General features: G+C 46.5%; 1 protein-coding gene across 3 annotated transcripts in view; it reads left to right on the top strand.

The window, feature by feature from the left end:
• Positions 1 to 1,277: 1,277 nt before the first annotated feature.
• The window catches only part of LOC306739427 (pre-B-cell leukemia transcription factor 1-like), a gene marked incomplete at its 3' end in the record, with an annotated part of 55,181 nt that continues 38,660 nt past the window's right edge, over positions 1,278 to 17,798 (top strand). For all 3 annotated transcript variants that reach the window (XM_079221444.1, XM_079221445.1, XM_079221443.1), the window contains exons 1-2: positions 1,278 to 1,748; positions 2,633 to 2,706. In XM_079221444.1, the coding sequence (XP_079077570.1) occupies positions 1,561 to 1,748; positions 2,633 to 2,706 (262 nt within the window). In that variant the 5' untranslated portion in view covers positions 1,278 to 1,560. The remainder of the gene's footprint in view (positions 1,749 to 2,632; positions 2,707 to 17,798) is intronic.

Genomic DNA, 17,798 nt, shown 5'->3' with positions numbered 1-17,798 from the left:
TTTTGTAAAAAAAATGTTTTTTCTTGCCCCTCCTCCTCTCTTCCCTCTGAATGGCTCTCAGTGGCGGAGGGGAGCAGCGGCAGTGAGGCAGCACTGGGCCTGAAGGGCACTTTTCAGCCTGGCCAGACACACTCGGGCCTTGCTGCTTGGCTGCGCAACATGGGTCACCGCCTTACATTAGGAGGACCCTGCCAAAGTCAGCCAAGCAGAGCCCTGCAACATACCTGAAAACGAAGGAGCAGAGTCGAGGCTCCCGCTGCCCAGTGCTGCGACAAACACACGCGTGTTTGAGTGTAAGAATGAGCTGTGACATCTAAAAAAAAAAGAAAAATGAAATATGAATTTCTCAAACATAAGGTGTCTCATCGTCAGGATGGATTTTTTTCTTCTTTTTTTCTGCTCACAGACATAAATCTCCAATCACATTAACTCTCTTATAATTATCACAAATGAAAAGCGCTAGCCAATAGTTTTGATTGGTGTGCCTCGCATCTTGGCACAGCCCGGGAAGAAAACCGTCTCCCGTGGAGCCCTTGGGTGCTCCCGCTGAGGTCATGAGGGGAGACTAAAGCAGACCTTATGTGTCAGCCGCTGTTATTTATTTGGAGTTCAGGCTCTATTCATCACCCTGCTGCCACTCCGAACCGTCTCTCTCCTCTCTGGAGGGAAGGCAGCCCCCACAACCCTCCCACCCCAAGCTTCTCCCCTGCATCCCACCTCCACAGTCCAATGATCGACGTTTCACGAGAGGCACCTCAAGGTGGGGCTAAACGGTCTTATATTCCCAATCATGTCGCGTAGGCGGAGTCTGACTCCCATGCTCTCTGGCTGCCCAGCCTGTACTGTACAGGAAGAGGGGGATGTGAGTGAGTGAAATCAATCCACACTTATTTCTCACAGCCACGCTTTTGTGTGTGTGTGTGTGTGTGTGTGTGTGTGTGTGTGTGTGTGTGTGTGTGTGTGTGTGAGGGGGGTAATTTGGCAGGAAGAGTGTTGTGTATGAGTGAGGGGGGGGTCTGGTTTTGGATCAGTGCGCCACATTACAAGAAAACGTGCCCTAGTTCGTGTCAGTAGTAGAAATCAGCAGTCTCTCTCTCTCTCTCTCTCTCTCTCTCTCTCTCTCTCTCTTTCTCTCTCTCGCGCGCGCGCTCTCTCTCCCTCGCGCGCGCGTTCTCTCTCTCTCTCACTCTCTCTCTCTTTTCTTTACGCACGCCGTACACTCCAGTGAAGGCAACGGCAGTTCAGATCAGATTTCACATTCAGCTCCGACCAGCTGAGGGGAGAGACAGCCAGAGAGCGCAGAGGAGGACTCGTGTCTCCGCTTTCCTCTCCGATACCTCCGCCAGAAAAAGAAGAAGAAGAAGAGAAGAAAAAAAAAGAAGCCCCAGCGAGGAAACGACCGGGCGCGCGGCGCAAATATTAAAAACACCACCGGGATTTTGTATTTTTTTTCCTCCCTCTTTTTCTTCTTATATGTATTTTTGCAGGATTTCAGCAGCGCCACAGATAATTAGATAGAAGGAAGAAGAAGAAGGAGAAGGAGAAGGAGAGGAAGAAGAGATGGACGAGCAGACGAGGTTGATGCACTCTCACTCGGGGGTAGGCATGGCAGGGCACCCCGGCCTGCCGCAGCACATGCAGGAGGGCACCGGAGGGACGGACGGCGACGGGAGGAAGCAGGACATTGGAGACATTTTACAGCAAATCATGACCATCACGGACCAGAGTCTGGACGAAGCTCAAGCCAGGTAAAGAGTACTCCACTGCCGGGGGCGGCGGCGGAAACACTACGCGTTACAAAAATAAATTAAAAAAAGGACAATTTAAAGAAAAATGTGACTTTATTAAATGTACACATTGCGGTGAAGATGGGACTTTTACTTTTTTTTAATTAATTGTATTTTGTATTAAATGTGAGGGCTTTTTGCACAGCCGTGTGCATTGAAGAGCCCGATATAAAACAACGGGTGGCAAATTGACTTCGCGCTTTTAAAAAAATAAATCACTTGCCGAAGGAGAAAATAAAAAAGTGCATGAATGTGGTGTCATTACTGGGACACGCCAACGTGTCGCCCACGGAGAGTATTTGTGTTTTTTTATTCATTTTTTTGTATTATTTTTAAAAGCACTTTACGCCTTAAACAGAGTTCTGGTGCATTCACGAGAGCCAAAAATAGATTACGGCTGATTAATTAATATTTTGAAAATGTAATTACTGCGTAGCAGTGCGAAGTGGCTTACAGCTCGTTTACAGCGCGGCGAGAGAAAGCAACGCAACTTTCTCACAATGCACCCATCTTATGGCATCCACTTTAAATTAAGTAAGGATCAAAGTTGTGCATTTCAAATGTTTTCGTCTATTGATAAAGTTGATCATAAAAAAAAATATATATATATACATTGTATAATTGTAATAATTTCAGGACAACAGACAAAGCTAAATACAATGTTTATTTGTGTGCATATGCAGTTATAGTTGTTTTATTTGAGCCTGTATTTGTGCTGTAGTATTTATCTAAAAGGTTAAAAAATAATTAAATCAGAACTATCCAATAATGCCGAGGTTGAAGAGGTTTTTAGATGTAATGTATGTTTCTGTGGTTTAGAGTCTGAAGCCACTTCTCTGTTTCAGGAAACACGCTCTCAACTGCCACAGAATGAAGCCAGCTCTTTTCAATGTCTTGTGTGAAATCAAAGAGAAAACAGGTACGTTCATGTTCATTCTGCACCACAAGCAGGCGAGCTCCACACTGTGCACTGTTGTTGTCCACACACTGTCTGCAAGAAGTGCTCCCGGTCCCTTCGACCAGCGGTGAAAGAATACAGTATCTGTTCACTGATGGAGCGATGTAGTTAAAGCATGAGGAAGAAGAAGAAAAACACCCCAGAGAGGCACCAGCTCTTGTGAGGGCTATTTTATCATCACCGTGTAATGTGCTATTCAGACTCAGATTCACAAAAGGAGAACCCTGATGTTGGACATTCAGTCACAACACAATTCGGCATATAAATTTCACTGACACGCACAACATGCGTTTCCTCCTCTTTCACAATAGGATCTGTGGACAATTACCTTGGAGCAGTCCTTATCAATTATGGTGTCAAAATATGAATGAGGGTTTAAAAAAAAAAAAAGTACGCTATTGTGAAATAATAGAGAGTATTGAGCAAAAATTGTCACAAGCGCGTTGATGTCTCACCCTTGTGAGTTAACTGTCAAGTCTGGTGAAAACGTCTCTTTCTGTTCTGCGTTGTGTCGCTCTATTAAAGCAGTGGAGAGAGAAAGTGTCAGCGGAATAATTGCTAGGAGACAAATAACGCAACATAGGGAGGCGTAAGTCATGTTTCAAACCCCCCCCCACCCCCCACGTGACATTTTAGAAATTGTACACAGATGGAATTTGGTGCAGCTCAGACCTTGTATCCCCCCCGACGCTCTATAAGACCCCTCAAAAAGTTCCACCGCTGAGATGCTAAGTAGCCACAGTGTGCCGGTTTGCTGCGGGAGGCGGCGGTGCACGATTCTGTGTGTTTTCACACTCATTAGTGCATGACATCAAGTGGAATGGCTGGAGGATGAGGAGGGGGCTCCTTTCCATTGTCTCCAAAGTTGCACTTGCTCACACTTGACCTTTTGCGCGGCGGTGGCTGCCGCTTGTTTACATGCCGTTTTATCGCGTGTGATCACACTCTAGCCTGGCGCTTTCACGGATGTTTTCATTGAGGGTTTCTTCTTTTTTTTCCATTGAAGCTCACCTCGCTGCCTAACCCGCAAGCCCCGGCAGTTTATCTTGAGTCGACCACTGCCTCGGGAGAGAGCAGGGGGGGGGAAGGCCTTTTGAAGCCTGCTAGCTCGCTCCTCTGCTTTTTTTGTTGTTGTCTTGGTAGGTTTCTTTTTGGAGAGGGGGGGAGTGACACAGTTATGCATAGTGTTTTACTCCCTGGCGCTTCTCGGGAGTTCATCCAAAGTTCGGCTCTGCAGAGAGTACAAAGTAGCCTGGACCTCTCTTCCTGCCTGCTCAATCCATTCTCTTCCCTTTCAGCTGGCAACCTATAAATATGAGGTGCAGCTTGCTGGGAGCTCTGGTGCTCGTCTCGTTTGTGTCGTCTTCCTTTTCATCCGGTCGGCTTTGTTCTAAGTGTTAGAGCTTTGCGGTTAATGCGGTTCAAACCGTTTCTCTAATTCTGGTGTAATTTCAAGATTGTTTTAAACATTTATTTTTTATATCACTTCAAATGTTCTGGTATTTCTTAATAAGCCCTCTGCTAATCCTGCTGGAGGTCGATCTGCTGTTATGGTGCCAGGGTATTAAAAAAAAAGAAGTAATTGTGCTCCAAACACGACTTAACCTTCGTCACTGTCGGTTTTGGTGTAAATAAAAGATCCGTTTCCACGCACACGGCAGTCTTGTCGAAAACCATCATTTCCCTCGCACACTGGGGAGGAAGAAAGACAGAATAAGAAACAAAGCCTTGATAGGAATGTTGTGTTTTACACTCGCTTCATTAGGTCCACTCATCAAATATAGAGCGTGGGCTTGATAATGAATTCCATTCTAATTTATTCATATCGCACCGAATCATTACAGAAGTCATCTCAGGGCGATTTTTCAATTTAATATATGAATAATTGACTCTCCTGGTTGAGTGTTGGTCCAAACGGTCCAGATCTGGACGTTTGTGGTGTTACTTTGCTGTCTTGGTAAAACAGACTCTTCTAAAATGTTTAGAGGAGGTCGCAGCTTGTTGCTCCCCCTAGTGGCTTGTCTTCTTCAGTAATTACATTTAAACATTTGTTAAAGTCGCCGACGGGGGTTAAACTAATGTTTGTGACCTATTTCTCTTCTTATCGGCACTTCAGTTTAAGTTTATTTGTAATTTAGTAGAAATGAAACCTTAGCTGTGATGGCCGGATGCTGTTTTACCGTTCCAATGTCGGGAACTTAGTAGTATCATTGCATTTGTAGTTTTTTAAGCTGGCACTAGCGAAGGAAGTCCTTTGGCTTTCTTTCTCTCGCGCTGATCGACGGGAGGCTGGAAATGAAAGAATAAAGGATGCCACTTCATTCGTGTTTTTGTGCGTCACCGTCATTATTTACGTGTCTTAGTGAGGAACCTGATGGGAACTTTCCTGCCTCCTCCTCCTTTATGCTTTCCCCATTCCCACTTTTAACTTCTTCAGAGTGCGCATGAGAGAGAGAGCTTCAGCTTCTCCTCGAGGCTACCAGTAGGAACTTCTTGGTCCCGGGTACCACGTGAGCATGAGCGCATGAGCCGGTGTGTATGCACAGAGCCGCTGTTTGATTGTGAGAGAGAGTGTGTGTGTGTGTGTGTGTGTGTGTATATATTTTTCCCCGGAGCGAGCGGCTGACAGCACCTGCAGGACACAATGCCAGTGTTGATCTAGGGCCTGAACCTCTGACCTGCTCTGTGTATTTTTACCGGGCTGAAGTGAGGGATGGCCAACAGAATTACTGTGCAGTGTAAACAAGCACAATGGTGCAGCAACAGCAGAGAGGAAGGGACAAGGAAAACTCACACTTTATTTAATCCAGCGCCTGTTTTTTCTTCTTCTTCTTCTTCTTCTTCTTTTTTTGGACAGACATCGGCTTCGTCTTTACCCGGTTTCATTCCAGGCATATTTGGGTTGTCTTTTTTACTTCAAAGTTTTCAGACACAGTGCGTGATTGTGTGTGTGTGTGTGTGTGAGAGTGTGTGTGTGTGTGTTGCGTAGTACATTCCTAAGAAGAGTCGAAGCATAAAATACACAAAGCATATTCATTATTGTGTAAGCGTGTCCAAGATGTGGAGCAAAGGTAAAAAAAAAAAAAACGGACATGTCTCGTCTATGAGGTTCTTTCAGAGATTTTCCAAAAATATATCCAAACAATTTGACTCCGCTGCTATCGGCCCATGAAACCTTATCCTTCCACTAACCGGAAGCAAGTTCAGTAAAGAGGGGCACCAAAAATCAAATATGACACGACTCAATCCAAGTTTTTCTCTCTCTCTTTCTCTCTATGTAATCTATCCATCGGTCTGCACAGATGTTTTGAAGGTGGACCGTTCTCTCTTGGTCTTCACCATCAGTTTTTTCCCCTTAATATGATTGATGAAAAGGCCTCTTTAGATAAGCAAACGCTTGACAAACTGATTTCGAAAATGAGCCGCCTTGACCCCCCCCCCCCCCTGTAAACACTTCACCAACATCATAAATCTGAAGCGGTGTCAAACAAAATCGCTCCTCGACTGAGCTGCTCGGTGAATGCGCGGCTCTGACTCGCCGTTTAACTCCCAACCTCAACAAAAGGCCGGCTTTCTCGCGGCGCCCCGTGTTTGTGTAGTGTAAGGTTTCCAGCCTAAGGGGATCCTCCATTTATAAAAATGACTCGCAGAGTGATGTAATGTTATTTTTTGAAGGGTGAAAATGGGGTGTTTTACAGAGGTCGGCCGAGTAGTGCTTGACAGGGTGAAATGAGCCAGGAGGTCTGATTATGGAAGGTGCATGGGAGCCCTCACTGCTTTGACCCATTCAGACGCTTGGCATCTGCCTGTTTGTATTACGGAGGCTGAACGTCCCCGTGTAAACACTTCAAAAGGTGATCAGGTGGCTTTTCTGGTGGCGTCGTGCCGAAACTAGTGAAAATAGTCCTTTTAGGTGATTGGTCTGTGAATGCAAAATTAATCGGCAACGATTTTGGCAAGTAATTTAACCGTTTTGAGTTGTGATTTAAATAAAAGGTTCTGGTTTTTAGCAGCTTTTTCTCTGCTTTAGATCATTTTGGACTGTTACTCGGACCAAAAACTGGGGCAGCAAAAAAAAAAAAGGACTTTTGCTCACGATTAATCTGCCCATTATTTTCTCGAATAATCGATTCAACAAGCACATTATCCGAGATTCCAAGGTAGGTAGATTTTGGCAGGTTTTGCTTTTTAAAAGGACGTAAACGGTTAGTCAAAAAAAAAAAAAATGCAGATTTATCTTCTGCTCATCGACTAATCAATGAAGGTACCAATCGTTGCCGCTCTAGATGAGACAAGACGTTGGAAGACTCTGGAAGTTTGTGATTGACGTTCACATTTTACACAACAAGCAACTCATCAACTAATTGAACCCCCCCTCCCCCATCAACAACAACTTCATTCAAATTGAAAATAAGCGTAAAAAAAAGGACAGCAACTAACAATTATTTTCATTGCCCATCAATCCGTCTATTATTCTGCGATGTGACGACACCTCATTTCGAAGCAAACATCAATCTTAAGCATTATCTGCACTGGGAGCGCAAACCAGCAGACAGCAAAAGTGAACGTTAGCTTGTCTGCATGTCGACGTCTGCTCTGATGGCGAGCGTTGTGTCGCGGGGGCCCCGTCTCCTCCATGCTGACACAGCAGCATTCAGGGAGGGGGGCGGGGGGATGCTAAGCTCGCCGCCACAGCTGTTTCCACAATCTCTCTGCTTAATCATCCACTGAGAGAGAGAGGAAGATCTGAAGTCTAATTCTGCTCCGAGGATGGAGATACAGGGAAAAATGAGTATTGATCCACCGGCACATGCAGACCTTTGCCTGTATTTCGACGCAGAGCCCTAATCACAGAATCATCAGTGAGTGACAGCGTCGTAAATGGTGCGTTAATACCATTACAGTATAGAACAATGTGCTTACATTATACATTATGCTAATTGTCAGTCGCCTAATTGATACGTGTTAATCATATTAAGGAGCTTAATTAAAGGAATCTTACTGCGCTGCCATTTGTTAATTAACGCTGACATCACACGTACACGGGGAGAGGGATGTGATTTCTTGCCAGGAGAAGTTCCTCCACTCTGATAAGCCTCCTCTCTCACGCTTTTAACTGATATATTTGTGTTGATATACATTCTTATATTTTTTTATGCTACCCTCTGAGTTTAGAGAAAGAAAAGTTACGTTGAGACCATTTGGCTATTCTGCTTGTTCTTCTCCACACTCTCAGTCCCGGCAGGTTTTTATTTGTATTTTTTTTAAATACAGGCCATCTTAAAACGTTACGAATTTAATCAAGTCTGCAAATTCGCTCCGCGCGTTAAATTGAACATGCAATGGCACATTTAGATGTGGTTGCCATACCAACTCCCCCCCCAAGGAGTTCATTTTCCGTAATGTAGTGTTCGGAATCTCATTTCCTCCACTTTTCTCTGCCTCCCCCCTCCCAAGCTGCTTGCAGACGCCTCCTCCAGGCGTCCACTGTACGTTCGCCACGAAAAGCTGCCACGGCTTTTTAGACGCTGAGAGGGAGAGAAAGAGAGAGAAAAAAGAGAGAGAGAGGCCTCTCTCCACGTAGTGGAAATGACACAAATTAATATACACTACTTAAACCAGACCAAGATTAATGGTTCCCTTTCGCTGCAGCTTAGTCCCACTGTCAGTTGCCGGGTGCTCGTTGGACAAAATCAACACTAATCAACATTTATTCCACTTTTGCCCTGGGCTCTCAGGAGTCTGGCAGGAGTGCGTGCCCCGCCCCCCCACCCCCCTCTTTCCCTCCCAGTAATCCACCCCTCCCTTTCGTCCGTCTCGCTACGCTTTTCACCTCTCATCCAGCTCCTCCATACATCACCCTCCTCACACCGCTCGGCTCCTCAGAGGAGAGTGCGCCCCCTCCTATCAGGCCGCATTAGAGTCATGATAGATTTTCTCTTTTCATTTGCATCTGATATTTAACACGGCAAAGCAGTTGCTCTGTCACTTTACAGTACGCGCCTGTGCGTGCGTGTGTGTGTGTGTGTGTGTGTGTGTGTGTGTGTGTGTGTGAGAGAGGCTTTCTTCTTTGTTTGGGTCGTGTGTGTTTGAAACATTTCAGTATTTATGCAGCACTTAAAATACGGGGAAATTGCAACTACGGTTAAGACGAAGTTATCGCGTTTTTGCGATATGTTTCTATCCTGAAAGAAGACAGTGTTCCATCCCCAGTCCAAATCAGCGAGGTTGAAAAAAAACTAAAAGCGTTGTGTGAGTGGCAGCAGAGGCTTCCACAGATCTGCTGACTCGTCTCCGAGTCCCCCCCCCCCCCCCCCCCCCACCCCTCTCGCCCCTCGCCCCCCCCCCCCCACAGAGCGTCCCGCCGAGAGTCACGATTGGCCGAAATGTAACAGTGTGTTGAGTAAATATCAGAGCTTTTATTCTTCTTCTTAGTAGGATTGTGATGGCTGCGATGGCAGATCTCCTAATTCACATTTTTGTGCTGACACACAAAAACTTTCATTTAATCAGAATGCACATTTCCATACGCTTCATCACGCTGAGCGCAGTAGCTCATCACAATATCCAGATTCCCGGGTAAATACCACTGATATTAATTCATCTGATCATGTCACTTTGATGTGAAATTTGAACGAAAATGATATTCAATCTGTAATCATTTGTTAAAAAATCCACAGCGTGTGAATGCAACAGGTGGTGCCTTGTACTCCAGCGGGAGTTGTTCGTCAAATGCTGACAGAAAAAAAAAGAAAATGAGGAGAAAATTTGCAGAAACTACCTCACACAAGCATTTTAGATTTAACATCAAAGCGACCAAATTGCGGCGGAACGTGAGACCGCTGACTTTGTGGAACCGCCAGCTTGGGGACGAGGTGGCAGCGGCGGATGCACCGTGAATCAAGTCCATTCTCCACCATTCAAATGGAGTTTGAGTTTGTTTTGATATTCACTCCTTCTCCTCCGATAGTAGGAAAACCCGTTCCTCCAGCTATTGTCTCACCTCTGCTAGATGTGCTGGATCTATTCCCAGCATGCTTTGGGCCAAGGCCAGATAAGCACCCAGGTGTGGTGACCGGTCCGCCACGGCAGTTCACATTTTATTAACGTCCGGTTAATCGGAGGTGGGGTTCCCTCCCGCAGCACCCTCAGATTTAGAGATTGCGCCGTTGCCTCATTCCACTCCGAGGATGAAATTGTGCAAACAGCTGATGCCGCCTCGCCTGCTTTGCCAAGACGTTCGGCGCAGTGTTGTCCATCTTGCAGCACCGCGCGGCCAGAGGCGGCGTCATGGCACCGACTGGCCTCATTGAAGTGACACAGAGTGCTTTGTCAGCTCTGTGTCTCAGGTGCCAAACCTGCGCTTCCCAAAATAAACTGTCATGCAAAATGGCAGGATAGAAAAATGTCGGAGCACGTCGGAAGAGGGGGTGGGGCTTTGTGCCCCCCTCATCCTGAAAGGAAACAAATGTTCCGTCGCAGAAAGGCATTGTGGTTCTTGGACGCCTTCCCGGTGCCGACGCCAGCGACATGGCGGGGAAACTTAAAAATCGTCTGCGACGTCAGCGGTGGGTCGGAGCGGGATCGCAGACGCTGAACTTGGGAGTTTTCTCCTGCACTCGGCAGAAGCCTTTTTATTTGTCTTTTATGTGCTTTTACTTCACCGCTGGACCCGTTGGCTCTTGACATGTCTTTACTATTTGCAGACATCCTCCTCCAGAAATAGCTCCTGCTTACTGTAGTTAGCTCCTCTTCCTGTTTTATAAATGGTCTGTCACTTTCTCTCCACGGTGCCACGTTACAGCGGGGGAGCTAACGCTGGATGTGCACTTGGCTGAAGTCACATTCGGGCGGCTGATGTCGGGGGGGGGGGGGGGGGGGGGTTAGAGAGGGCATGCATGTGGAAAGTCACACGCGGAGACGCCTTGGCGACCTCCGAACTGTAACCACCGGCCGCATCTGCCCCGCCGGATTCCCCCCAACCGTGCGTGTGATTCCTGTTGGATTTCTCAGCCTGGGGGCCTCTGTGGCTGCCGTGACATTTTTATGACTCGTGGACTGAAGCAAAGGTGGGAGTCACGAAGGCTTGAAATGGAAGTTCAGTCCTCACCTCCATTAATGAGGAACCAGCAGCTAATCATGCAGACAGGGAAGAATTCTGTAGCCGTGCAGCGAGAGACGGATAATGATGTTCCACTGAACACGGGCGTCGGGATGGGAACGCTGTTTGAGGCAGGATTGTCTAGGAGGTGGTTGAAATGGGGCCATTACTGTTTTTTCTGGGGGGGGGGGGCTGAGTGTTACAAACTCTGAAATGATACGAGAATATACGACTAGTTTCGTTTTTGAGTACACTAAACCAATAAGAAGAGCAAACGGACATTATGGTTTTGAGAGGGACTTATTTTTCTCCCAGATTAGGTCACAGTTTTAAACGCGTGACTAACGTTGTGAATTGAAAGCAAAAAACAAAACCACAATATAATTACTTTGTTATGTTTTGGCAGAAAAACTACTTCGGTTGAGTAAAACATTCTGGTTTGGGCTTGTAAGAAGTATGTTTTTTTCCAAGCTCTCTAACATTGCAATGCAATGCAGGCCGAATGGGTAACGGACATTACTGTGTTTTGGTCTGGCTAATGTGAGTCCACGTCCTTTTATTTAAAAGACAATTACGGCTTGCATTTTCGAGACGTAGCTCGCGACAGTATCTCCCCCTCGGTGAAAATAAACAACTACAGCTTGCCAACAAACTGTTAGCAGGATGACGGCAAATGCAGCATCACTGGCAGGCCCATTAAAATGGAATCCACACGTATACAACAGATTTGGCAATTTTAAAGGATCAAAATTCCCGACATAGCAAAAGAGGCTGACGTTGATATTGTGTGACTACAAGGTTAGCAGTGTAAACACTCAAGTCAGAGTAACGTTTTTTGTTTCTTCTTCTGTTCTTCCCATTATGCCGTCGGCCTAACCCACAAACTCTTCAGATTATCTAAAAATATGAAGTCTGCCAACAGCATTGATCCTGCCCTTGAACAAATATTAAATTGGGAACAAATACTGCTTACAGTTCTTCACATTTCTCTTGTATGATTGTTATTCTATTTGTAAAATGTTTAATTATACACATTAGTGTTTTTTGGTCGGACCAGACGAGCAATTCAAAAGCGTCACCAATGTGATGGGCACCTCTGACTATTTCTTGTCATTCCAAACGCTAAACGATTATGAGTCAATCAGAAAATAATAATTGGGAGATTAATTGATAGTCAAAGTAGTCATTAGTTGCCATTCTAAAAGCCAGCTGGCCGCCCTGTCACCGCCGCCGCCGCTGATGAATGCACATTGCTCCCGCCTCGGCTGTAAAAGGATCGTGTTGATAAGTTAATATTCCGACAACAGGGATGAGATGAAGAGGTTTTAGGAGTTTGGAGGATAGCGTAACCTTGATAAAACGCTCATCTCAGTGACATTGATTCTCACCATCCATCTTCGTCTGATGTGAAGTATGCAAATGGTGGCATCGGCTGGGAGTGGAGTACAGTGCTGTTAAATGGGCCATTTCAAATGTTCTTTGTACTATGCTGACTTCCCCAAAAAAAAAAATCCCTGTCAGCCAGCGCGGCTCGTGCGGATGTCTTTCCAGAGACACTTTTTCCACCTTCATCCTATATCTTCTTCCATTTATTCCACGTCTCTTACCCCCATTGCCCCCCACCTTTTTCTTTTCTTTTTTTACTTACCGACCCCTCCACATCTTTTACCTCCCCCTCTCTTTGCCTGCTATACAAATTAGGTATACTGACAGTGTCAGAATGGCTACTCATGAAATATTAACAGCTTGTAGAGAATTTTACTTCGCTACATTTCTCTTCATTTTCAACTATGTCAGCACGCTGCTGTGGAACGTTTATTTGTGTGAGTTCAGGCAGGCTATTACCCGACCAACTCCTTTTTTTATTCATGTTTCACACGATATCCATCAACCTCTCTTTCCACATGCATGTATTCTATCTCACCTCAAATGGAAGCGAGACAATATTCCAGTGCGTTTATTTCTACCTCCCACATCCTGGGGTAACATGAGCAGGATACAATATCCTGAATGTAACGAGGTGTTTATCGCCTAATGGAAGTGGTAATTATCCCCTTATGAGTGAGATAAGACCCACATATGGGTAGTTGTTAAAAAAGTTAACAAGAGGTCCAACAAGAGGTTGTTTAGGATCAGTATTCCTTAAGATGAATCTGCGTCTGAGAGGCTTCATTTTCTTTCTGTATTTGTCTCTTCAAGATGGTTTATTATGCTTCCTATAACCGCTGGTCCCCAAATGCATTCAACTGAGTGGGCGGGGATGGCCTCTCTCTCTCTCTCTCTCTGCCTTTTTGTTGGATGGCCCCTTTAAAAGATGGAGCTGTCAATCATCTGCTGGCTTCACGAGTCCTGAGAGGCAGCGTCGGTTCTCGGTGAGGGACCGGAACAATGACTTTTGTTGTGACACGTGCATTTCTGTTGAGCATTCTGTGGACAGCGGGTTGCCCTGTAATTAAGTTCATCCCTTCGTTCTGAATGGAGCTAAGAAAGGAGGCGCACAGATGGTTGTCCAAATAACGGAAATTATGGAATACAGATCAAATGATCCTATCTTTTTTAAAGGATCATTTGAGTTTATTGCATCTTAGGTCTTGTTTTCATGGGTTCGCTGGTAATGTTATACTAACGATTGTAGTTTTTTTTTTTCATAGGATGTAATTTATTGATTTAATTATGCACTAGCCTCAAAAAAGCAAAATAACAACAACAACAAGGTTACTCAAAAATACACATATTAATCAGAGCACTCTCATTAGAACCTAGCACTTGTGGAGCACTTTTGAACATATGAATGATTCTTAAGAAAACAATCAGCCGTAATACTTATTAGCAAGTAGGCTAAGAAACTGAACTAAGCGCCGTGTTCTGTCTGTCGGGCTATCGATCTCCTCCGCTCCGTTTCAGCACTACGGACAGCGCCGTACGACGACACCCAATCCCCCGGCCTCCAAACACGACAAACAGGGCTGTGGCCCCGAAAAACAACAGCTAAGCGATAGCCACGTGTATCTTGGCTAAGTTTTGAGGAAAAACACAGGGGACAACTGCAGAGTCAAAAAGCTATGTCTGCAATGGAAGAAACGGTAAAAAGCTAAATACCTGACAACTGACAAAATGTCTCCCAGTATATATTGTAATATCACCCAACCCTATCCTCAGACAGTCCCAAAAGAACAGGCAAAACAATATATTTCTTCTGCAACTGCTTTGTTGCTGTAAAAAAAGAAAATGGAAGGAAATGAGTTGATGAGGTGTATCCTCCTCTCTTATCATATGTAGCTGGGACTTGCTCTCCCCTTGACTAATGATGATGTGTGGCACAGGTAGCTGTCAGCGAGCCATGATTAATTAAAAGGGAAACTAGGCCAATTAGTCATATTGTTCTAACCGTGGTCAGTGAGCAAGGATTCCTCCGCTGTACCTCGACAGCCACGACGCGCTGGCTTCTGCGGCTACCGGGGAGGAGTCTTATCGGGTCCGGGGTGTTTAATCTGCGGCGCCCTGCCGCTCAGACTGCCTCAAACACGGACCTGATAACAATTATAGAATAGGGCTCATGAAATATAAGCGTGCCGAGCTTGAGGTCCACATAACGGAGGGATCCGGGGCGCGCTGGCGTCTGCCGGGTTTGAGGTCTCGTAGGAGTCCTCTTGCCCGCCGCGAACACGCAGACAAAGCTTCATTCCCTTTTTTTGTGAGTTTTGGCGGTCCAACTGTGCAACAGTGATTAGCATTACTGAGGAGCCGCCTTGCTCTCACTGCACAGGGCCCGAGGCTTCGCAGCTGCCTGCTGCGGGTCTCGGTGCAGGCCCAGTGAACAGCGCGGAAGTCTCGCCTGCCGCTTTGACGGCCGCGCCGCTCCCAGCGTGCCGCCTGGCCCCTGTCAGCGGCCCCTGTCATATCTGTCTCGGGCCTGTCCCGACAGCAGAACCCGGACACCCCCTGCGTCACAAAGGCGGGCTCGTCCTGGGAGAGACAGGTGTCAGCAACCCCGGCCCCTCCCCCCGGGGCAGACGGAGTCTCACACTTGAAGCCGAGCAACCCACGAAAAAAGGGACGGTCATCTCTCTCCGCCGCGCCATTCGCGGCCGCCATATTGCCGGAGACCCCGAGCCCCATCAGAGCCCCATAAGAGCCCCATCAGAGCGCCAAAGAGCGTTCACGTGTCAGATGCGGAGCATCCGCAAGAGAAGACCGTCCCAGTCCAACAGCATTACAGACGGGGGCTGCCTCCTGACTGACTGACACGCTGACTGACAGCTTTATTGTGTCCTTTGAGGAACGGGGGATGAAAGGCTCTCTCGCGAAAGAGGCCTTCCAAACAGACCATACTCAGCCGTGCTCGGGAGGAATTACTCGTCCCTTTGTATGCATTGTTGTTCTTTTGTGTTGAGTCCACGTCTTTTAGCTGACAACACTCTTTTTTTCTAATTGTACAAAAGCGACCATGGAGGAATCTGACATGTTGCGCTCTAACGACACAAAGCTGCAGCACGAAGGGAATCAGGGATTTCATGAGGAACTCTTATTAGCTTAACTTGTTCAAGATAAAAGAAGTTTAATGATAGTAGGGTTGATTATTATTTTCTTTCCCATATGGGTGGGGGACACTAGCACTAAGCCAAGCTACCATCACAGAAACAAAAAAAAGCACCAAAATACGTGCCTATCTTGTACAGCTATTCTATTGAGCAATCGCACTGCTAACAAAGTACAGCTACATTTAAAAATACATTGCATTTCCTAAAGCGTGGAAAGCTTTAAAACACGCCTTTGATACTTTTTGTTGAACAGCGTGTGTGTCGCTTACAATGATCAACCGCAGGATCAATTTAAATGTAGAAAAAAAAACAGACAGAGATTCAATTACAAGCATTTAAAATGATGCTTTCCCTCGTGCTGCTGGCACGTGCGTTAAACCAATCTAACAACGTATTGACAGTCACACCAAAAATATTTCGCTATACTAATATATATATTTATATTTCAGAAGCCATTTTTTGCTGCTGCTCTACCAGCCGAAGCACAACATTTTTTTATTTAAATAAATTACAGCTAATGACTAATAACATTCTCTCTCTCTCTCTCTCTCTCTCTCTCTCTCTCTCTCTCTCTCTCTCTCTCTCTCTCTCTCTCTTTGTTTGTGTCTCCATACTCTGTGGCTAGCATCTCTCTTATTTTTCTCTCAGCGTGTTATTTTTGTATTCATCCAAATTGATCCACGGTGAAGCCAGACAAAGTTTGCTGTATATTTAATGTCTTTTAGCAGCCACATTAAGAGTGCAGTTTGAGTTGAGGCGGTGGTGGTGTGTGTGTGTGTGTGTGGTGGGGGGGGGGGCTGTGACATTAATATTTAATTGCAGCCGTGTATCTAAATGCTGCAGGAGCGCCAAGTGATGGATATTTTTAATGATATGAAGAGTGAAGCCCAGAAAGATCAATGCACACACACACACACACACACACACACACACACACACACACACACACATACATGCATACACACACACACACACACACACACACAGACACACACACACACACACACACACACACACAAAGCCAGACGCACACACACACAGTGTCTGTCAAAGTGAATATATGGGCCTAGCGAGGATGATTGTGCTCCCACACTAATATTGTTTTGGTCCACAAGCCGTCTGGTCTGATCTTATGGGCTGAAGGTCTCCGGCCCAAACAACTCTGTCCCCTTTGCTGGTGCTGTCAGAACTGACAGTCCTCATGTTTATTTCATTTTGCGTCTGGGCTGTCTCGTTTCCCTACCCTCCAATGTCATTAACGCTCGGAGCCAGGACCCTGCAGTGGCGCGCCTAATGAATTCCTCTGCGGCTCCTCGCTCCCCACCTAGTTACCCCAGCTCAAGGTGTCAAATTAAAACAGCCTGGGAAAAGACGGCGAGGAGCCGGCGCTCGTTTGTGTGCGTGCGCACCTTTCATTGCGCGTATGTCCCTCTGTTGCATTATTTAGTTTGTTTGGGGGCAGCGATTTGTTTTAAGTGGCTCGGATTGAGAGAGTTGTTGTTGTGTCTCCCCCCCCCATGACCAGCGGGAAACAAACAAGCAAAAAATAAACTTCTTAATCGTCCAATTAGAAAAAAAAAACCAGTTGACGGCGAACGACAGACAAAAAGCGGTGGAAATGAGCCCGATCCTCAGATGTCAGCGTGCCGCTCTAACCTCCCTTTTGAAGGTTTGGGACGGCTCAGTGAGGGATTGCCCGCTTTCAACATTTGGGATCTCTGCGATAATTTGGGGGAACGGAATCGACAGCAGCGCGGACGCCTGGGTGACTGCTAATTGTGCGTATTTAGTTGTCATTGTGATAAGCGTAACGAGGCCAGACGTGTTATTGAGCTGTGAGGCTGCAGCCGGAGTGGGTTGGTAGGGTGGAGGGGTGGGGGAGCAGGTCTCTTGCATTCACCCCCACATTGACGGAGCCTCTGAACCTGAGCGTTTTCACAGTAAAGCAAAGTGTATGCATGCTTCTGGTGAGGCGGCAGGCTACTTTGTGCTTATACAGGGAGAGTATTTGTGATGCGTTCAGTCCATATGTCAGCGGAGACCCTTCAGAAGTGACCACGGAGCTGCTGCTATGGAGCAGGCCTCGCTGTGTGGCTTCTCTCTCTCTCTCTTGCTTTCTCTGAGAGCACCGGAAGATGGAAAATGCTGTCAATCAATTCATCACATCAACACGGGTGGCTGTGCAGCGAGGAGAGCTGGGGGGAGGCGGGGTGGTGATGGCAGCATGCAGGAGGAGCGCGGCGGCACACCATTACAGCTCCCTGCCGCAACCGCTTCCCCTCATCCTCATGTCGCTGACGCTGCAGTGCCTTTAATGGACTGACTTGACTGTACAACGCGTCGGTCGCGCGGCAAACAGAGGACTCCTGCGGAGCAGCCGCGGTGATCTGTTGTTCTGAAGGGCCTCCTCC

This window comes from Taurulus bubalis (genome assembly GCF_910589615.1).
Source record: "Taurulus bubalis genome assembly, chromosome: 7".
In the NCBI taxonomy this organism is placed as follows: domain Eukaryota; kingdom Metazoa; phylum Chordata; class Actinopteri; order Perciformes; family Cottidae; genus Taurulus; species Taurulus bubalis.
Note: the sequence above shows the minus strand (reverse complement) of the source record. Positions and strands in the feature narration are given on the sequence as shown.